Below are 22,470 nucleotides of genomic sequence, written 5' to 3'. Positions count from 1 at the left end.
ATTGACCCTTTCACAGGTGCCAAACCTGTCTTACCCAAGGTGAACAGCCTGCAAGCGTTAGCACGTCTGCAGAGTGGCTCTCCATGGCCATGCAAGAGCTACAGAAGTACTCCGGGATGGTTTTTAGGTTAATCATGCTTTCATAATCAAGAGTAATATATTCCACTAATGGAAAGAAGGAAGTTATGGGGGTTTGTGTGTTACAGCTTCCAAAGAAAGATGATTTCCAAGTGATGTCAAAATGTCTGTTACTTTAGAGGAGCCATTGGGGTATGTGAGGGAGGGCAGGAGGAAGCTCTGTGGGTGGCTTAAATCAGAAAGGAGTCAGGGTGCACAAATTAGAAACTCTTGTTCTGTAACAGCAACTTGAAATCTTGCGTACAGTTAACTGGCTAATCAACTCCAAGTTAGCAAAAAAATGAGATTTTGCTCATTTTGCATTGTTAGCAGAGATAGCTCTGGAAGTTGTAAGAAAATCAGTGGTCTCCTTTGTAGCTCCAGTGGGAAAGAATGGGTATGAAGTGGCCTTATGGCACAGATTTCAGGCAGAGAGCTGAAAACACATTGTTCTCTCTGGTGAGATTTGAGAAATACTTAGAGAACTGTGTTTTTCATTATAAGCAGCCACTTGCTGGTCTAGTGTCTCCTACCTCAGCCTCTGGAGGACTTGGCTCATGTTCTGTAGGTGTTTCAGGTGGGGTTCATGTCACCTGAAACATGAGTGTTTAGTCTGAACAGTCCTGTTGGTTATGTTTACAGATAATGGGTTGGCTTCCTATCCTAAAATGAGTGGCCAGTATTGTCCTCTGCAAGTCTTTCATTCTTGGTTGACAAAGATAGGAACCATGATGCCTGATGTGCTGCAAAGTGAGGTGAATCCAGCTGGACTTCTGTCCTCACTGTATCCCCCCTTCTTGGGAACTTGTGGTGTGTTTGTTTTTCTGCTGTGCTGTTAAGCCTTGATAGATGCCATGGGGTGAGATGCTTGCCCTGCAAACTGCCCTAAAGGCTGTTCTGTCATTTATCTGTGCTGTTGTTTTATTTATGACCTCCTTTAGCAGTTAGCAGTCTGCCAGCAGACTCTGTTCTTTAGCTGTGGAGTCCCATTTGGCTGTAGGTGACTGTGGTGTGGACTTGCTTGGCCCTAGGTGACCAGCTCTCCCGTGTGCATGGACATGAACGGCATGTCGGTCCCCACGGAGTTCCTGTCCAGGCACAACTCTGATGGGGTCATCACCTTCGTGGACCCAAGGTGCATCAGCGTCATTGGCTACCAGCCCCAGGTCTGTGACCACTGGGAATGTGGAGAGTGGGTTGAGCTAATGGAGAAAATCCCATTTGCAAACATGAATTATTTGTAGCTGGTAGTTCATGCATCATGCACTAAATGCTGTTCGTTTTTCTTTGCTGTCCGTGCCTCTGTGTGGGGTGTCTTTATATACCTTTAGATCTGATTAAAATGCTAACAGCAGAGTGTTCCGAACCTTGCACAGCTTTCCAATGAAGACATTTCTGTGATAGGAAGTTAACAGTGCTTGGAGAGAATTTTAGTCCTGTAGACCTTTGATTCTGCCAATCTCTTGAACAGTAAGCAAACATAATTTACAGCATCTATTTTCCTTTAGGCTTACATCTGCTCCTCTGAACAGGAGGCTAGTGCAGAACTGAGCAGAATAGTAAATGAACCACAGCTCTCCCTCAGATAACTCCCAACAGTTGCAATTTAGAGGCAAAAGTAATTCCTTGCTCATTTGCTAATTCCTATCTTTTTTATTTTAAATTTACAAATGTTTTTACAAAAAATAGTGCCATAAAATGAGCTGTAGTAGTAGATGTCAGTCTTTTCAAGATACCATTTCACAGGTGTTAGAAAATCACTTAAACTTTTTTTGTAAAAACATGGGGCATGATGCCTACAAACCTTGTTTGTGTGGCTCATCCTTGATTAACTGAGTAGCCCCATTAAGGGTGGTAGATCTTGTGTTCGCAAGAATTACTTGCAGGTCTGCATGTGGATTTGTATTGTGGTTTGGGTTTTTTACATAGCTTTATGTTTTATTCTAGGATCTTCTGGGGAAAGATATTTTAGAGTTCTGCCATCCTGAAGATCAAAGCCATTTGAGAGAGAGTTTCCAACAGGTGCTGTGTCCTGCTCCTTTTGTTCCACACTTTATTATTTTGTTATTATTTTGACCACAGAAGTAGTTTTTATTTTATAGTTCAAGGTACTTTTTTCTGTTATGCAGGAGAAGGAGTGGCAAGATACAAATCAATTTGTTGGTCAGTTAGCAATCAGTTAAGCTGCATATTAAATGGTAGTTGAAACTGCAGCATGGGTTGACAGTGTTTTCAGAAATAAATCTTCTCGTTATATATTCGGTTTTTTGCTGCACAGGGTGAGCTGTTTTGGAGATGCCTGAATTGATCCCACTATGTTAAGTGGTAACCAAAATGATTTGCCTTCCAAGATGTGCTGTTGTTTTGGAAGTAGTGTTACATCCCTCTGTGACACTGGATTGTTTGTAACTGAGTTTTCTGCTAGCACAGATGATTTGCTTTTTCATGTACTTCCATGGAGTTACGCCACTTTACATCAACGTGTAATTTGGCCCTTTTTCCCAATTAGAAATTGAAATGTGGAGGGGAGTAACAAAAGAAATACAACATACAGGAAGAGCTACTGGTTTGGATTTGTTTTTACCATGGGCCACATTTACATCAGCTGTATCCATGGCATTTATTCCGTTCAGAGCTCACTGTTCCAGCTTGGGCTGGGACATGCAGGAGCAGTGCTTTCCCTGAGCTGCCTCCTTACTGCTGGGCTTTTCAGTGCTTTTCCTGCTGCACCAGAATGCCCAGCACAGGATGTTTAACCGACTGCTGAGGCTCAGTTGATCTAAGTGGTTCCAGATTTTCTAACAACAGCCAACAGCTCAACCAAGTTGTGTTGATCCACCTTGCCTTGGATGCTGAGATGTATTTTCAGCTGTGAAACGTGAATATGAAGTGACTTCTAAATAATTCGTATAGCCAACTGTTTGTTCAGGCATAGCATGCACAAACACAGCCTCTTGGGGAAAAACAACTAAATGCTGTGTCCCTAGAACAGACTGTGAAACTGAGGTTATAGTCTCTGCAGAAGCGTTGGAGACAGTGTAAGATATCAGTGCTCCTGAGCTGTTCCCTTGCACACACTGAGTTCAAACAGCAGCCTTTTAAAATTCAAGATGTTGATTCACAGGCTGTGAGAGATTTCAATGCTTTAAACAGGTCACCACACCCAGACATCTCCTCTGCCCCACCTTGGTTGGGGGTGTGATACTGCAGCTGAACCTTCCCAACCTGTCACCTGGAGTCAGGTCCTGCTTCCCCTCTTCTCTCCTGCCTGCCCTCCTCCCCACCCTTCCTGCTGCCTTGGTGCTGGCACAGATGGACTTGCTGGGAAGGCTAAGGCACTAATTCCTTTTGCATGGATCTTTCAGCTTTCGGCTGGTTCAGCTCCCTGAGCTGGTGCCTGGTGGCGTCAGCGGTGCGGGAGCAGTGAGAACACATATGCTGTTTTTTCACTGGTGCCCAAATGATTGATTCCACTCATCTGTCCAAGAGACAGTGGCAGAGAGCTGCTGGATAATGGCCCATCAAACATCCGCCTACAGTGAATCCATCCTGGGATTGCCTGGGTCTCAGCAGGGCTGACTAATGAACATTGCAGTTAATGACTTGGGCCTCCCTGTGTTCACCGGGAGGGAGATCAGGCTGTAGGAGGCTGCCAGAGTGTCCCTGAGCTCAGCTGCTGGGGACCCCACTGTCACCACTCACTGCTAGGCATGTGCATAAGTGATTAGCTGGATCAGGGACCTTCATGATCTGCTTAAGGTCATACAGGAAGACAGCAGGAAAAAGTGCAGTTAGAAGTGAAAGTTCCTGCTCACTCAGTCTATGTCCAGTCTGTGACAATACTGTGCTGTTTCTTCAGCAGGCTATGCCTTTTTTGGTATATTTTTGTTGGGTACAGTAGCAGTGTGATTGTTGGGCCTGTTACTCCCATCATGCAGTAAAAGACTGAAATAAACAGTTAAGTTTTGCACCAGGTGGTCTTTATTTCCAAAGAATACAAGAAAGTAGAGTTTAATCACTAGCTTTGAAAATTTTTGTGCTGGTTTGTTTGTGTGCTCTGTCTTAAGGCAGTTCAGGATTTTCCCAGCAGCAATCTCTCTGCTTTATATATTATTACAGAATTACTGTTTGCTTAATCAAGGTTTCAGGGTAATAGATCACTGCCATTTGTTTTATTATTATTAGTTTGGACTTAAAAATTTCTTAATTAAAAAGGTAACTGTGATTGTGAATAAACTCTTCTTTTTTTTATTAAAACCTGAAAACTTGACACTTCTAATTTGCTGACAGCATCAGAACCAGGCTGGTGCATAACAGAGAAGGGAGGGAGGGTTTTGCAATTTTTGGTCAATTGCCAGTATCTATCTCAGGGCTTTACTTCCTTGGTAAGATAAATTCATTCATCAGGGTGGGAAAAATCAGGCCAGAATAAGATAGTCTCAAGGCTAAGGCCAACAAATACAGGTTAATATCAAAGGGTCCAGAATACAACTATTGGATACCCAGTAGGATACTATTCAGATTCCACACTTCTACACCAGCTCTGTGGTTTCTACCCTGGGTGTGGTAGTAAAAAATTGCTGATAAAAGAATGTCGCTCAGTAAACTCAGAAAAACCCTATAAAAGCATTAAAAAACTCCCAACAAAACCAACCGAAAGTCATTTACTTCAGGATGATTTTGAACTTTCCTGGGCTTTGCTAAAGCTTTTTGTGTCTCCTATTTGAATTGTCGTTCTATTTGCATTCTTTCCATTTAATCCTATATCCAGTTGATTAATGTGAAGTGCAAACCTCTGAAGAAAACAGGATTGGAACATTTTTCTTAATCCAATTGCTTGTCAGTAAAGACAGAAAGTACATAGTGGGACTTCTACTTTTAGAGAATACGGGCTGCAGATAGCTAATAAAAAGTAAATTCCAGATGTGAAGGATTAAGAACCCACAAGATATGGCATTTATTTGCAGTAGACCTTCCCTTTCCTTCCTTGAGGCAGCCCTGAGATAGCTTGGTGGAAAAGCTGTAAAATATAAACAGAGATAGGCCAGGTAAGTGCCAGCTGAATGACTTAAACCCATGAAATTTTCCTTCTGGCATAACCCCAGATTGCTGGATGACACGTGAAATGCAGTTGCAGGGCCAGTGTGTGGAGATTGCTCTGAATGTGCTTCAGTTGGCTGCATCTTAATGCTCACTTGGTGCCCAACTGTTGACTTGAACAAAACTTCAGCTACCAAACCCAGACATCTGAATTCTTAGTTACAAACAAATAGGCTGTGCAAGCAAGGAATTCATAGTATTAAAATGGACAGTGGCTTATCAGTGTTCTCTCCATTCAAACACTGTCTCACTCTTTTTTCTTCTGAAAGCCAGAACCAAGTGTTGCTTGTTAGCAATTTGCTATCCTAGAGAGTCTTTTTATATGTTTGGGGTAGGGGGAACCTGATGGTTTCTAAAAAACCAAAAATTAAACACCATTGTGTTTAAGCATTGTCCTAAAATTTGATGCTGATTTATCACATGTATTAATTGTATAGCTGGGTATCCAAGCAGAAAAGCAGTCAACCTCAAAATGGTGTTTCTTGTAGGCTTTTGTTCAGCTGCAGTGATTGGTTTATGGTTTACATATAAACATTTAAAAGATCCTCAGTTTGGTTTCTGTCAATCTCTCGATGAGTGTTTCACATTTAAACATTCTTAAAAGTTTCTCTGCTGGGATAACAGCACAACCTGATGATTGTCCTGTATTCTTTAAATAAGCAGGCTGGAAATTGGCATTTATATGACAAAGCACGAGGATTTCATTCTGAAGGAAATAGCTGTAAACGTGGATAGGATTTTGCGTATTCTCTCCAAATTAAGAGTTCCTCTGCTGTGTCCTTAGCTTTCTGTAATTCAAGTTTAAAACGTACCAGTTGCTGCTGTTGACTGTTCATTTGCACAGCAGGTAGCAATCTCCTGTTATTAACCTTTCCAAATGGCTTTGCAGGTGGTGAAACTGAAAGGTCAAGTCCTGTCTGTGATGTATCGTTTTCGCACCAAGAACCGGGAATGGATGTTGATCAGAACCAGCAGCTTCACGTTTCAGAATCCTTACTCGGATGAGATCGAGTACATCATCTGCACCAACACTAACGTAAAGTATGTGCCTTCCTGGGTGCTCAGCCCTGTGCTTTTGAGGGAATTGTAACCATTCTTTTCCGCTGTGAAGCACATCCCAATTTTTTAACAGGTGCCTTTGTTTCTGTAACAGGGTTTTTCTGCATCAGGACATCTCCCAGTGTAGCTGTTCCTCTGTGTCGTTACCCCGTGATGCTTCCAGGACCTGGCTGTGCTGGGGGGAAACGTCACTTATCTGTTATGTCATTAAACAAGGCCATTGATCTCAATCCAGGCTACCTTGAACTAACACAGAGCTTCCAGCAGCACAGCAGCTGTCCTGATCCTGGAGGAAGGTTAGCCTGACTCCTGAGCCAGAAGAAAATTCCATGTCCATGTTCATTGTGACCATACCATTCTGTAGTTCTGGGCTCTTCTGCTTGAGCTGTGTCTACTCTTAGGACCTAATGAAGCTGGCAAAATTATTTCTTAGTAGGTTTGAGTGGGAAGGGTTCCTGATAGTTTAGGTCTGATAGAATATCCCCAAGTATGGGGGTGATCCAACTCCTTATCTTAAGAGAGAAATGAAATCATTCTGTCTTGGAATTAGTATTGTCAAAAATCTTTCATTTGGCGTCTTAGGAGGAGGTAACACTCAGAGTGTGGTGGAGGTTCATCCCTGTGGACTGAGCAGAGATGCTTTTGGAGCCTGCTGAGTTCTCAGCCAGTAACTGCAGAAGCTAATCTGGCCTTGATTGCTTTATAGTGTGGGGTTTTTTAATAAACATTTCTTCTTTCCAATATAAACTTAATCTATTCCTAAAATTAAATCTGCTTCTGGTCTGACCAGAGATTTTTTGCGAGGTCTTCAGCTGAGAGGAAGTTATTGGGTTTGAGATCTCAGCCTGTTAGACCATATATCAGAAATGCTGAACGAGCAGTCTGCTGGTGGAGGTGCCTGCTGAGAGCTCCACCGCAAAAACAAGCCCCTGGGGCTTTGGCACTGGAGTTTGGAAGTGCCTCTGGGCGTTCCTTGTCTTGCTTCTTTGGACATGGCACATACCTGGAGTGGAAGGAAGGGCTGTGCATTCACTTACATGAAACCCAGCATCACAATTGTTTTCCTCACTTTTTTTCTGCATACCCAGAAAGTTGGGCTTAAACCGAATAGTTAAGCTCATTGAAAACAGGCAGTTGTGTCTTGAAATCAGACAGCTTGTCTGCACTGTGCATCAAAATAGCTATTTCCACATTTCTGCTGTCCCATAATATTTTCCCAAATAATTTGTATATGCAAAAACAGGCCTGCAAAGTATAAAACATCTTCTGAGGTTTGTCCCAGGCTGGCTTAATTGTGCTTTGTTCCTGAGAAGCCACGGATGAAAAAGTGGGGCTGGAGGCTTATGCTGTGTTGACTCTGGGAATGCTTTTTCCTGAGCCTGCACTGTACAGTTCAGCTTGGCACCACAGCACTCGCTGTGATGAGTAGGACTGTGCCAGCTCCTGGCTCTGCTTCCCTCTCTCTTGCTAGCTTTGAATAACAACCCAGAAATGCTGACCTAATATGGAAGTTGCCTGCTGCTACTTTGACAGAGGATGTTCCCTCTTTCCTGTCATGTTGAAAATGTTCTGAAATGGGCAAGATACAGCCCATTATACTCCTGCTTTTGAATAGTAGAAAGAATGCATCATTCAGACTGGTTTTGTTTTTCCCCTTATTCTCTCCCCCTTCTCAGATTTCCAAAGAGGACTTACTGTAAAGTTCCTGCCTGTTACTGAAGTTCCTGCCTGGTTTTTTTTTTTTCCAAGTTTGGGGTCATGTTTTGACTTCTGATTTCCAGCTGCCCTGAAGAGTTGTACGTCACGGTGTAGCTGGTGATTTCCAACTCCTCGTTAAGCTGCTGCTGGGACTGGTGGTTTGGCACCAGCCCAGGTGTGTGTGGCCATCCCTGTGTGTTCCTGGAAGGTGTTCTGGGTCCAGTGAGGTGCTTCCCATGGAGACCAGGCAGGGCTGCCTTGCTCTGCCCAGCTGAAGGCACAGAGACAGGTTTGATCTGCCCATCACTGTGGTAACCGAGGCAGCCCCATAAAATACAGGCTTGAGGCAGTTAAAAATTCAGCATGGAATTGTAAAGACAATGTAGCTGAAAAATCTAGGTTTAAATCAGTGTTTAACTTAAGATAGCCTAAAGCCACAGAACATAACACACACAGTGTGTGTCTGTTAATGGAACAGCTCAAGTTGGTCAGTGAACAGCATTTTCCCAAAAGACTGTAGAGGGCAGTGATGATTCCAGTTGTGGAGGGATTAATTGATTTTTGCTGTTATTTGTTGGCTTGGTTTGGTTGTTCTGTTTCTTTTTCTGTTTGTTTCTTTTTCTTTTTTCCTTTTTTTTTAAATAAAGATACTTCTTTGGAGTTTCACACAGTCAAATGTCCAAACTTGCCTTTGGTACAGAAGGATGAGGAAACATTAGGTTCAAATGTTCACTTAGTTCTTTGCAAAAAAAAAAGAAAGAAAGAAAAGAAAACTTCTCTCAGTTTCACTTGGGTGTAGTCATCCAAGAGAAACTTCCTGGAGAAATGAACCATTTAACTTTTTGCATTTGTGCTGTGTTCAGCTGAAGAGTCCCCTGTTTGACCACGTCTTCCTGTGTAGTTGGGACTGTTTGATTTCCAAAGAGAAAAAATAATTGTTATCAGCATTTATTTAATAGACAGATAGAACAGTGTTTGAATATGATAATGCTGTGGTGGCAGATTATATAAAGGTCTTTTATATAGATATATATATATTTATTTATTTATATGTATATACATCAAAATAAAGAAGAGACATAGTTTTATGACCTTAGTGGAATATCTGATCTTTCATTTTCGGAAGCCCCAAATCCTGCACTGCACTGTATGAATTTATGAATCCTGTGGTTGTCCTGAGTCTTGAGACTTTCTGTGTCGGAGTGAGCTGGCACAGGTCACTGCTGGAAGCAGCCTGCTGGATGAATCAGCCTCTGGGAGAGATGCTTTCTGGTCTGGATTCTCGTGGGCCAAAATACTAAAGAGATCAACTATCCTGATGAAATTCCAGTTGGTGGTAGTGGTGGTAAAGACTTTCTCATGCTCTCGTGCCATCTGTGGTCTGTCTGATACTGGTGTTAGACAGACCCTTTCACAGGAGTGAGTTGAAGCTCTAGGCTAATAGAGGGAGATACTGAGAATTTCTGAAAGAGGATTTTACAACCACAGCCCCAAGGCTTTTACTACTCTGCTTTTGTCCAAATCAGCCACAGGAAGCACGTGTGCCTGTATTACATAAAAATAGCTTGGTAGGGATGCAGTAGTGTTGTTTATCTCCCACCAAAGAGCCTGTTAATTTTAAAGTTCAAATTGTTTTTCTTTACTCTGATGCTTGAAAAGGGAACCAGTGACTTCATAGAGAGGGCTTAACATCATCTCGAATGTAAAAAGAACTTGCACAATATCTTCCTTTTTCCTCCATGTGTATTTACTAAAGTAAATTTGAAGTAACTATCAAAGCCTTCTGATTTACTGAACCATTCCTTGTCCAAGCCAGGGGCTTTTCCAGTTTCATATTTACCTGTGAGTGAGTTACTGCAGAATCCTCTGTTGACCCAGACAATGCCTCACTTGCTGTGTTGGCTATCCTGTATAGCCAAAAAATTTTTCATTTACTCCTTGAACCCCTGAAACTGAAATTGAAACCAAGGACAATTTTTGGGTTCAAAGTCAGAAGGCACTTTGAGTTTTGCCCCAAACTGGTAATAATCCCTTGTTCTGTTTCATTTTTACTGTCCAGCAGTTGGGTGACTGAAGGGACCTGCCTGTGTTGGCTGTCAGAAGGGCAGGGTCTGAAGCAGCCACAGCAGCAGCACTGAGCTCTCCCTGGTCGGCTGCTCCATGACTTGCTGCACATTTCCTTTCAGGTTTCAAGCACCATTTAAACTATTTATACAGCAGCAGCCAACAACAACAGAAGATGCTATCCTGGCTTTGCATTTCAGTCTTAATTAAGTGCAGCATAGCTTGCACAGAGTTCAGTAAAGATACATGCAACTATGTGGTTTTTATAGGAAGTGGATTTGGGGAGGTTGTTCCCAAAGTTCAGTGCTGTTAACACAGTGTGGTGTTTATATTGTACTGCAGCTTAATGAGTATTAGAGATGAAAGATAGAGAAGGGTGAAGGAGCACTAAGTTAGAGAAGTGCCTACAAAACAAATAAGGAGTGAGTGTGCTGTTTGGTTTGGCTCATTTGTATGTATATGGCTGAATCAAGAAAACATTCTTTATAGGGAACAGAGGAGACCTAATGTGCTGTTTATTGACACACGCACCGAGTCGGTGGTAGTAAAAACAAATGAAACAGTGTAATTAGCTTTCACGTTAACAACGGGATTTAATGAGTGTTTATTGTCCACGGGGTGGTATTTAGAAACTTCCCCATAGATTCCCCAGGATTAAATTGCCTCCCGTAGTTCTGTTGGAAAAGTATGCATTTTATGCTTGTGAACAAAGAATGTCTTTGCATTCCAGATGTAATTTTTAGGAATTTTCTGTTAGCTAAAATAATAGGGAAAATCCATGGCTCTCTAATGACCTGGAGGACTGCCTTTTTTTGCATGTTACTGCTAGGACAAAAGAGATTCCTTGTGTTATGTGTTCTCACACTGTAAGGCTTGCAGAAGGCTTTTGGCCACTTACTCCGACCTGCTGTGTGTTGCAGATCACAGATTTGTGCCATGAAGCATAGTAACTGACCAAAGTGTCTTCTGGAATAGATTCAAGGGATGGCAAAATCTATTACTTACTTCCCTAACTTGTTTGAGTGATTCCTCACGTTTCCATCAGTTTGTGTCTAATTCGTCATTTGACTTCGTCTGCAAATTTGTCTCTCAATCCCTTGGCATTTGAATCTATTTCAAAATTTAAAAGAAGATTTGGATGAAAATCTAAAATTTAAGCCTGTGGCTAAAAATATATTGCAGTTTTCCAGAGTTTCAAATCCACAATCTTGCTGTTTTGCAAAATCTCATCTATTCCTGGCTGTCCAAGTATCATGTCTCTCTGGGGGAAGATGCACACAGTGTGTCATTCCCATTTTTTGGGGTGATTTGTCCTCCAGAAAGAGCCAGAAACATACACAAACTGTGAGCAATGTCAAGGATCATTTACAAGTATCAAATCCAAGTATTTTGTCAGTTCAATCTTATCCTAATCTCTGAGCTCTAGCATGACTGGAGGGGTTTATATGTTCTTTGCTAATTGAGCTGAGTGTTCTACCTGTGCGTCTCCAGGCCAGAAGGTTTCTTGCTTGTTGTGACCAAGCAGCAGAAAGCAACTGTTAATGGGAGGTGCAAAACATCTGGATAACCTTCCAGCTGCTGAGGTGTTCTGTCATTAGGCATCTTCCTGGAGAGCAAGCTTACTGTTTCCTTCAGCAGAATCAGAGAGGGGGTCTGGTGTGTTCGACATTAACACGAGGAAGACGATGAATGAAGAACAGTGAATTTAAAAATCCTTTCTCAAGAGATTGTGTGCCATCCTCCGTTACCCACGTACATTTCTGTGCTCTCACAGCAAAATTCTTCCTGTGCCCTTTTGCTTTCTGTGGTGCAGGTTTTCTCAGTGAGGAAGCTGTAAAACCAGATGGATCTCACAGGAAAGGATTTAGTAAATCATCTGAGAGACGTTTCACTGGGATTGTAAAATAGGGGACTGTGACTATTCCTTTTTGTATCTTAATTGGTTTTTGTAAGAAAGTCACTTTGTCTCCCTTGCAGACAACTTCAGCAACAGCAAGCAGAACTTGAAGTACATCAAAGAGATGGGCTGTCATCCTATGACTTATCTCAGGTGAAATTTCTCAGATTTTTCTCTTTGTGCCTCTGATCATTTGAAATGTAAAACAATAGCAGATTTCAGCCATACTGAAAGTACATTGTGACTCCCCCTGAATTCCTTTTAGTCAAATACAGTAGAGGGAATTACCTTCCTCTGTGTATCTCAACAGGTGCCTGTTCCAAGTATACCAGCTAATGTTCACGAGGGTGGAAAGTCTGTGGAAAAGCCTGATGCTATCTTCTCCCAAGAGAGAGATCCTAGATTTGCTGAGATGTTTGCTGGAATAACTGCTTGTAAGTGAATGTCCTTGATGTTTAATTTTTAATACTGTGTTAAGCTTGGTTACATGATGTAGAGCACAGCTTCAAGAGAATGAAGAGAAACTGCAACATGGCAGGGAATTTTCTAAGCAGCATCAGTCTTTGGGACCTTTCCTAGGATCTGTCATTAGTTGGTGCTTCCCCTAAAGATGATAGCAGCAAATTAAAGGAGAGAAGGATGGCTTTTGTGTCATCAGGGCCACCTGGTTTTGTTTCTCTTTTCGCTTCACAGGGACACCTTAGGCACTGCTCTTAGATATTAAATATACTGAGCAGAACTTTCCATTTCTAAGTGTGTATATTTGACTTCTTAAACAGGATATATAAATTTATTTCTCTAAATAGGGATGTATTTCTCTAAATAGGGACAAGAAACTTACCATATAGTCTTAAGATAGGCTGCAGGTTTTTATCAAATCACCAGCTTTTGTATCAGTGCTTTCAGGGGCATATGGTGCCTTGAAGTGTCATAATATACTTGTTGTCTGGTCAGTTGAGGCACCTCCAGTCATGTTACCTGGTTGTGAGGAGTCTCTACTCTTTTTCCCACAACTTTTGAACTTGTTAGCAAGTTCTTCTAAGAGAGATAGGAGTCTCAGGAACAGTATGTTGTTCTATATTCCTTGGAAATTACCGTGAGGACAGAGTCCTCACTAATGCCCTCACCAAAGGATTTCCCAGCCCTGTTCTAAGAGGAAACAGCCAGCTTGACAGCCATTGCCAGTCAGACAGATGGAGCTGTCTCAAAGTAGCCCCAGCCTGTGCTGCCTGTTGCCCTAACAGACAGAAATCACTAAGGCTGGCAGCTGAAGGGATCATCTGAAATATATCTGTAGGAAACCAGGTTCATTAATTCCACTGCTTGTGGAAGAATTCATTTATTGTTTATTGTTCTTAACTGTCCTCACTGAAAAAGAGGAATTTTTACATTTGTTTTAAATAAATCAATGTGCAAGTGTCATGCAGTGCAGGGAGGAAACAACCCACAGGGTTTGACTCCAGGGGTGTTGGAAAGTGACCTCGCTCCATTGGTTTCTTATGTCTGGATTGGCTTTTTCAAATGGAGAGAAGACATTGTAACTGCAATATATACTTGATATTCTGTCCTCCTGTTGCTAGGACTTCTCTGCTGTTCCTGTTCATCTTTGTCTGTTTAACAGTGGAGTCAATAGCTGAGGCCATAAAAGGGGTCCATTAGAAGGTAGCAGGACTCCAACCCTAAACACCAGAATATGTTTTTCCAAGCAAGAACATCTTGCTTTTTGGCTGCCTTATTGGCTCTTTTTTCAGGCAGCTCTCAGCTGTTTGTGGGGAGGGGTTAAGGTTAAGGGTGTCACAAGCTGTGAGGTAGCTGGGAGGTTATGTTCCTGGAAATGCCATTTCTCTTTTCATTCTTATCAATTTACAGGCTGTGCTTTTTTTGGGACGTTCTCCCTCTCTGAATTTCTCATGGGAGCTGTGATCAAGGTCTCCTCTGAATGATAAAGGATGGTTCACGGTCAGGGATGAGATACCCTGTCCAAAACCAATATTGACAAGACTGCATGCTGCCTGCCAGACATTTGCATTATGTTGATACCTGATCTCATTCTGTAAGAACATGGGCTGACACGGGGAGATTGCTGCCATAATTGCATGTAGTGGCCACACATAATTAAAACCCCAAAAGCTGGGAGAGGAAGCCTGGCTTTACTGATTCATGCAAGTGCTTTGAAGCACAGGATGATGCAGTTCTTAGAGAGGGATTCAGTCAAGGGGCAGAAATGTTGGAAATACTGGTCCTGCTGGGAGAAGGGACATCACTGTCCAGTACAGTGGTAGAGTTTAAAGAGAAACAAGTAAAACATACCAAAGAAAAAAAAAAATTCAGTGCTGTACCAAAGGTGAGAGCAGAGGATTGTGTGTAAAATGCTGAGTAGGAATACAGCTGGGAGAGATGTGGGCCGGATTCAGAGGTATTCAGGGTAAAGAGCATTCAGGGTAACTCAGGAAGGAGAATTAGCTGCTTGCTATTAGTATAGCTGTTCCCTTTGTCTTGGCCTCATCCTGTGGCACAGACCCTGGTAGCTGCCATGGCAACTCTGCTGCACTTGAGGAATCCCAGTTCATTTGGGGCACTCTCAATTTCTCTGGTGAGTTGTTGTCAAATATCTAAAGCACCCACAGGATTTTGGCTCAGTCTCTTCCAACCCTGAGAGTTTGGTGTCCCTGCAAAGGGTGGCCTTAGAAAATGGGACGTCTCATGCAAGAATGACATTACTGCAGAAAAAGACAGATTCATCTGTCCTTCTTCTCAGAGCTATCCCAACCCATTCTCAGTTCTTCCTACTATATATACAACCTTCTCTAGGTTTGTGCCCATTTCTCCCTGTTGTTTTTTTTTTAATACAAGAGCACAGTTTTGCAGCCCAGCCTTGGTTTCTGTGCTGGCCAGTAGGTAGCCAGGGAGGAATTTCTACAAATTTCTGCTTTACAAAGGACAAGCAATGACAGCTTGCATCAGTGGCATCCACAAGCCCTCCCCGAGGCTCCTCTGAGGGAATTTGAGGTGACTTTTTTCTTTTGGGAGGCAGGCTTAGATTCTTGTTAGGAACATAATGTAAGAACAACTTAGGTAACAGAGAAGAGCTGGTGTGTGTTGGAGGCCTTTGGTGAGTCACACTCAGGAGGTCTCTAAAAGCTAGGGAAAGCTAAAAAAATTTTAAACACCTAAAAAATACTTCTGTTACATATGAGTTGAGTGGGCCTTTTGTCCAAGAGAGCATCTTGTGAAGTGAGTGGGAATCTGAAAAGAGCAAAGGGGAAAATGAGGAGGCAGACTTGATTTCTAAGCCTGTCAGGTACATAGCAACACATGGTTGCAAAACCATCAGTGAGTTGCAGGGTGTTTTGCACTTGGAGGGGAGATGGAGAAAGTGAATAAAGGGTGATGTAAATTATTTTAAGAAAACTAATAGTGAGATTTCCCTGGGCTTTGGAATAATCCAGTGCCAGAAAATTAAATTAAGGTGCTGTTCACCCAATCTTGTTTCATTCAATCAGAGATTGATCTCCAGTTGCCACATTAAGGGTAGACTATAAAAATTAATGCCATTTCTTTGTGCATGTTACTCACTTTGTCTTCCACCCCTCTGGGGTGCTTCCATCCTGTTTCATGACTCCCCATCCTATTTCATGGCTCCCCCAAGCCACAAAAGGACAGCACATTCCACGAGAGACTTGTGTTTTGCCTTGCCACAGCTCAGGTATGCAGGTCTTGTGACACTCAGAGGCAGAGTGCCTCCAGCCACCTGTGGGGCTGCGATGCAGGTGGGGCTGCAGGTTGTCACCCCGAGATGAGCAGGCAGTGCCACCAGGCTGCCAGGGAGCTGGGTGCTGCTTGGGCTGTCCCGAGGGAAGCAGATCAGCAGCTGGTTAGGAGAGAGCTCTTGGACACCCTCCCTTGGGTTCTCTAACCCGGTGGGGTGTCAGTCTGTGGTAACAGCAGTGGGGCTGGAGGGCTTTTCCTGGTGCCAGAAATGTGCCCTCACCTGAGCCATGGAGGTGCACGTGCATCACACCTTTCTCAGACCAGGCTTGTTTCATGTGCCATCCCTCCATCCCCCTGGGCAGACCCTCACACCTTTCTTCCAGAAAAGCTTTGTTGCCCTTTCCACTCTGTGGCTGGGGGCCATGCACCACTCACTCCTCACTCTGGCCAGAGTTGTGCTCTGTCCAGTTAGGAGCAGCTTCCAGCAGGTCTGGGCTGTGTGGCCAGAGGGCACAACCAGCACAGCGTTCCATGCAAACAATGGCATTAACGAGGCACAGCCTGTGAGGAGGGTATAGAGGAGACACAAACCAGCTGTGCCTCTGGTTTCACACTGAATTGTCATACAGCCCTTTTGTGTCATTGCTAATGTGTTCCACAGGGCTTCTTCATGGAGCTTGAAGAAGGAAAGAAAACTTCCTGCTGCATATATACACTGCAATTGTCTTTAAATAATTCTTCCTTCATTATCTCCTCCCCTAAATAAATTCTTTTTCTGTAATTTGTTTTTCTCTTGTAGCAGATAAAAAAATGATGGCCTCTGCATCCACAGCTGGAAACCAGCAGCTTTACTCACAGGGAAGCCCATTTCAGCCAGGACACTCAGGAAAGACTTTCAGGTATTTAGTCCAGATCCTGAATGTATCAGTTTCTGTCTGAGAGTGGGGGACTGTCCCCCTTCAGTGTGGTGGAAACATAACCAACCCAAGGTGCAAGAGCTTTCTTTACATGAATGAATTTTACTCTGTGTACACTTCACTGCTGCAGGTATCTTATCACTTACTCTGGGCTTACAAGCTGAGATGATTTGGGTATCTCTCTTAAAAATATTGTCTGGTAAGTAGGTATTTCTTGCTGTGATAATGTAATTGGAAAAAAGCTAAGAAGCATCAACAAATCCTGAAGGGAAATAACTCTTGAGAGGTGACAGGGTCAGAGATCTGAGGAACATTCAGCCAACCTAGGAAGGTGCAAAGATTTGCTTTGCACTCACAGCTGTCACTGCTCCTGCAGGCTGCATTGAAGGGCATTGATGTGGGTACCTCATCAAAGGGAACAGAGGGATGCTGCATCCATAGTCCTGGGTGAGGACTGGGACAGAGGCATGAATGCTTTTCTAAGGCAGCTTCCAAATACACGTAAGGTGGTGGTCTGGCATGTTCCAAGGCTTTATTGAATTACTGTAAGTGTGTGTCACTGCCTACCAGCTGGCAGTACAGGTTTGCCTAATCTGAAGTTTGTCTTCGTTTCTGGTCGCTTCTGGAGAGTGTGATAACAGCAACTGTACTTACCTTAGTGCCTTGTGATGCCACCACTGTCTTACTGGAGTTTCATTCTCCTGTTCAGACCAGCCAAGGCTGTGAAAGTGAGGGAACAGCCATTCAGAGCCTCTCAGTTCCAGGAACTGGAAAACATTGGCAAACACTGACTTTGTTTAAACCAATGTGCTCTTAAAGTTGTAATTGCTAATAATCTCAGTGGGGAGAAGTAAGATCCATGTGAGTGTGTTTTGTCAAATTAGAGCCAAGTATAACTTGGGGAGATGACAGTAAATTAAAATGTCTTTTAATTGGCTGTTGTGTACTACTGGGTGGCTGACTTGCCATCGTGGGGTTTGGTGTGTGTTCTGTTCGTTTCCTGTGTTAATTCCTGATGTTTAACTATAGCTTTTTTCCTAGTGCTATTCTGTTACATCAAGTAATGGCTTGCATTTCTGCCAGCACTTCCACTCTCAATGAACTGGCCCCTTTGAATAATCTCCAGCCTGGCCCGTGCAGTCACTGAGCCTGGGCAGTCTCTAGGCACTATTCTGCAGAATCCTGCTCTCAAAGTACGTGTTCCATATACAGTCCAAGCTCCTTAGATGATGGGACTTGCCAGTCCAGCTGAGAAGATGTTGGCAGTAGGGCCAGCCCTCCCCTGCAGCTGCTGTCTGCTCCAGCCAGATTTAGATGGACTTTCTGGTCTACGTTTCCCTCTTTGGAGACTCTGTGATAGTAAAAAAATAAAAATAAAATAAATTTTAAAAAAATTAGAAAAACTCTGCAAAGAATTTCTAAACATACACTTTGCTTTTAGGCAGCTTAAGAAATCCAGAATAACAACTCCAATATTCAAATGCCTGCCACGTTTTGCTTACACTCTGGGAGGGATTCTGTCAGCCTTCTCCGAGGATTCAGATTCCTGCTTTCTCTCTGTTCAGCCTTGTTTACTTCCTTTCCCCAATCTGCTCTCTTCTTTCTGTGTAAGATTGTGAAAATAAACAATAGGGAAGGGATTGGAGAAAAGAACAAGCTGTTTCAGTGGATGCACAAAAGTGGTTTTGTGTACTGTCTTCATTTTTATTCATCTATATATGACATGTAAAAAGTATGGTTTTATGTATAAAAGTACAGTCACAATGTGTGGTTGTGTAGATTCTGTTGCTCAAGACTTCCATGAGAATAAAATAGTGATGTGGAGCTGTTCCTTCATAAATTTTTTCTTATAATTAGGAATTTCTGGGTATTTCTCTCTAGTGAAATTCAGTAATTAGGAAACAGCTAACATATAAAAAAGTTCCTTAAAAACATTATTTTTTTATTATTATTAGTGTTTTAAAGTTACTACATGAGTTTAACTTCCTGTCTTGATTATTCTTTTGCCTGGGTATATAACTGCCTGTTCTTCTTCAGCATCAGTTGGTGAAAAAAGGAATTAAAAGCCCTTCTTTTTAATATGTAGCACATACTTCATTTCCCAGGCAGGAAACAAATAAGGAAGTGGTTATAAGTATCATCTTTTGTGCCCATCTTCATTTAAAATGGCATTTAAGCAAATGCTTAAATACTGTTGACTTTAGGCACAAATTTATGATGAAGTACCTGCTCAAATACTCTCTGCAAGCAGGATTTTTAATGCATTAAATGTTAAGCTGGTGTGGGGCTAAGTGTGCATGCACTGTGTGTGAGACTTTTTATTCTTAGAAGCCCTTTCGAAGAGATTACTGAAGTCTAAATCAAAGTAATTTTGCCTTCTGTGTCTATTAGAACTGACATTTTAGAATGCCAATATGTTTCATAGTTTTGTGATGGTTTTCGGTCATTTTTTCATCAGGATAGAGCGAATAATTCGTTTTTATGTATCGTCGCTATTTCTGTATCTGGGGTTTGTGCCTTGAGAATACGCCCTACGAATGAGGCTCTGTCTGTGTTCTGAACCCTTAGTTCCTCTGTGGTGCACGTGCCTGGTGTCAACGACATCCAGTCTTCCTCCTCAACAGGCCAGAACCTGACACAGATATCCCGGCAGCTCAACCAGAGCCAGGTGGCCTGGACAGGAAATCGCCCACCATTTCCAGGACAGGTACTGGTTTCAAGTGCTTTATTTTCATGGTTATTAAAGATTTGCACTTTCTGTGCTTTTTACAGAAGTGTTCGTAAACCCATTTATAATGTCAGTGTAATTAATTTGTGGTTGGGGTGGAGCTGGTCTCTCGCTTCTGTTCCTTGGCGGGGTGAGCAGCTGCCCCACGTGCAGCCACATTTGGTTTGGGATGGTGTTCATTGAGGTGGCAGCTGCTGCACTGACCCAAACCCCAGTGCAAGGTCTTGTCCTGCATTTGTTTTATGTGTGCACTGGATGAAGGAAAAAAGGACAAATCTTCTGCTTTCGTATTAAGCCTGTGAATTAAATCTTTCTTGGAGCAGCACCTTGCACCCAGCAATGTTACCCACTGTTATCAGGGTGGGCAGAAGGGGCACGTACAAATCCAGGCATGGATTCAGAGAGGCTGCTCGGCCTGTTGCCCCTCTGTTAGCACTGCCCAGTGTAGCTCACACTGTTGTGTGCTGGAGGAAACAGCACATACCTCCATCAGATGCGCTGTGCTTGTCAGTGTTAGCCCAGAAATCATTTCTTGTTCTGTGTAACAATTTAAAAAATGCTTTGAAACGCTCTTAAAAGACAAATAATATGAAATAATCAAGCTTGATTTTAATAATGCTGCTCTTAATCACTCCTGAGTTCCCATTGTTTGGCAGGCCAGAATGGCATATTGGGGTGGTCACTAAATAATGTTTCAGTAACTGAAGTGTTTCCACATTAATCACTGATTATTCCCAGCCCTCAGTGTGTCATGGTTATCTGTCACACCTGGTTAATCAAATCCAGTCATAACATTAACTCGTTTCTTTAAATCATATGGAAGGTGCTGAAAATGACTAAAACAAATTACTCATCCCTCTTACTGCACAAATTCTGTCCAAGTCAACTGAGTTTGTATATGAGTGTAAGGAAATTGGAATTCATTCATCCATCTTAAATAAAGTAAAATAGAGTTAGGCCTTGCAGAAGTGACATGCAGAGCGCCCACTGCCATTGTGGAAACCTTCAGAAATGTACAATTTCTTAGCTTGGAACTGAAGATTTAATAGCATCTTCCACGTTATATGCCTATTGGGATCTGTTTTCCTCCCCCAGCTCCCCTGCATTTGCCCAAAAATTGTGGAGTCGTTAAGTTTGGAAAAGACCTTTATGATCACCCAGTCCAACCATTAACCCACTGCTGCCAATTCCACCACTAACCCACATCCCCACGTGCCACATCTGCACATCCTTTAAACACCTCCAGGGATGGTGACTCAATCTCTTCCCTGGGCAGCCTCTTCCTGTTCTTGACAACCCTTTTGGTGAAGGAATTTTTCCTGCTAAGAAATGATGGGAAGTGGCTCAGTGAGCACTTCTGCCAGCTCCCTCAGTGCCCTTGGGTGGACCCTGCCCAACCCATGCACTTGTGTGTGTCTTGAGTGTGTGGATACAAAAATGCTGCTAGCAAGGATTTTCTTGCTGTTTTCTAAGTCCATGAGAGACTTTTCTCTCTCACAGAAGAGGGAGCAGAGTTATGTAAATGACCAAACACCTGCAGCCTTGAAAAGTCTTGTTTATGGTACAGTAGAAAAATATTTTGACAATGGATGTTTTAGGATTTTGGCCAATCACCCCCAAGGGGTGGCTGATCCTTTGTCCAATTAGATTATGAAGAAAAAAGTCTGTAAAAGAGTTTGTAAAATAATTAAATAAATCAATCTTGCTGCACAGTTCCTGCCTGCTGGATCTTCTCTCCTCCTCCTCCCTACAGCTGTGGGACACGGTGATATACCCTAGGGCCCAGGCCTGTGGTAATATGAGTGGTGTAGCAGGTCACTGACCTTTTCCCCTTGGATTGTGGGGGCTTCATTCTATCCCTCTCTTCCAGGGAAAACCAGCTTCATTTGCATGCACTGATTGCCAGTAACAGTGCACATCATTACAGGCATCCAGAGGTGTAATCACTTTTAATTTCTGTTTGTGGGATTGGTTAGTGAGTTTTTCTTGGGACTGCTGGACTTACTCATAATGTGGGAAATGGTTTATAAGCAGATTCTGTCTGTGCATTAGCACATGACTTGGGATGGAACACTTCACTCCCTTTAGTCTCAAGCTGTACATGTCTCAAAGCAGCCTCTGCAGTGTTTCATCATTTGTGTAACATTCTGGAAGATCCTGTGACAGAGCCATTATGTAGGTGAAATGACAGCAAGCTGGATTTTAGTACCTTTGAATTAACTCAGCTGCCCAATTAAAGCAATGTTAGACTGTTTCTTCTCTTCTACCAGGACTTGGTGATTCACCCTTCCAGGCCTTTTGCAAAGCAAAATAACTGCTGCCTGTATTTCATAGGCAGGAAGAGAAAGCAGCTCATTAGTTTTGAAACTTCTTTGGCCATTTAGTCCCAAGCACTGGATACTCTGGTCATGTAAGACCTGCATGTGTCCTGCAAGACGTTCAGGTAACTGATTTTACTGTGGCACTGCAAAATCAATACACCTGGAAAATAAGGATGAATTCTTCATACCTGTTCTGTTTGAGATTAATCCTCATAACAGTGGTGAAGGAAATCCTGGTTTTCCAAATACCTCTGATAGAGTACATGTGAGCTAATCAGCAGGAGAGCTGTAAATGTTGGTTTATAGTCTGTTGTATTCCTTCTGCAGCAGTAAGCTGGCTTGGACAGAAATGAAATATGGCTGAGAGAGGAAAAACGTGCCTGCTGGCATCCACAGAGTTTATTTAGTCTTTGCTTTATGTTGTAAAAGGTGATTCTGCTGTGCTGTTCCTCAACAATAAAACTTTTTCCTTCTTTTACCCTTTACTCTGCAGCAAATTCCATCTCAGTCTGGCAAGGCTCAGTCGTCTCCCTTTGGCATTGGAACAAGTCACACCTACCCAGCTGATCCATCATCCTACAGCCCCCTGTCCAGCCCAGCCACCTCTTCTCCAAGTGGGAATGCCTACTCCAGCTTAGCAAACCGAAGTGCAGGCTTTGGTAAGTTTTAAATGGTGTGACACAGAAATGCTCATAAAAACGAAACTCTTCAGCATTAACTCCATTAAAAATCCTCCAGCAGGTTCTTTTGGTGGGTCGGGTGGGAAACCCAGGTAGTGAAAGGGTTTTGCTTTCTGCTGCTGAGTAGAGAGGACAGAGCTGACCTGTTCCCTTCACGCTGCATCTCCCCCACATCCAA

General features: G+C 42.8%; 1 protein-coding gene across 5 annotated transcripts in view; it reads left to right on the top strand.

Annotated features, from left to right (window-relative positions):
• The window catches only part of ARNT2 (aryl hydrocarbon receptor nuclear translocator 2), a 98,886-nt gene that overhangs the window by 66,974 nt on the left and 9,442 nt on the right, over positions 1-22,470 (top strand). For 4 of the 5 annotated variants that reach the window (XM_039557674.1, XM_039557675.1, XM_039557672.1 and 1 more), the window contains 8 exons: positions 1,149-1,283; positions 2,065-2,139; positions 6,107-6,258; positions 12,016-12,088; positions 12,246-12,369; positions 16,446-16,545; positions 19,132-19,270; positions 22,106-22,271. In XM_039557674.1, coding sequence (XP_039413608.1) covers positions 1,149-1,283; positions 2,065-2,139; positions 6,107-6,258; positions 12,016-12,088; positions 12,246-12,369; positions 16,446-16,545; positions 19,132-19,270; positions 22,106-22,271 — 964 coding nt within the window. The remainder of the gene's footprint in view (positions 1-1,148; positions 1,284-2,064; positions 2,140-6,106; positions 6,259-12,015; positions 12,089-12,245; positions 12,370-16,445; positions 16,546-19,131; positions 19,271-22,105; positions 22,272-22,470) is intronic. The other variant, XM_039557673.1, reaches the window with a different exon arrangement.

This window comes from Corvus cornix, chromosome 10 (genome assembly GCF_000738735.6).
Source record: "Corvus cornix cornix isolate S_Up_H32 chromosome 10, ASM73873v5, whole genome shotgun sequence".
Classification (NCBI taxonomy): Eukaryota; Metazoa; Chordata; class Aves; order Passeriformes; family Corvidae; genus Corvus; species Corvus cornix.
This window is presented reverse-complemented; position numbering and strand designations above follow the sequence as displayed.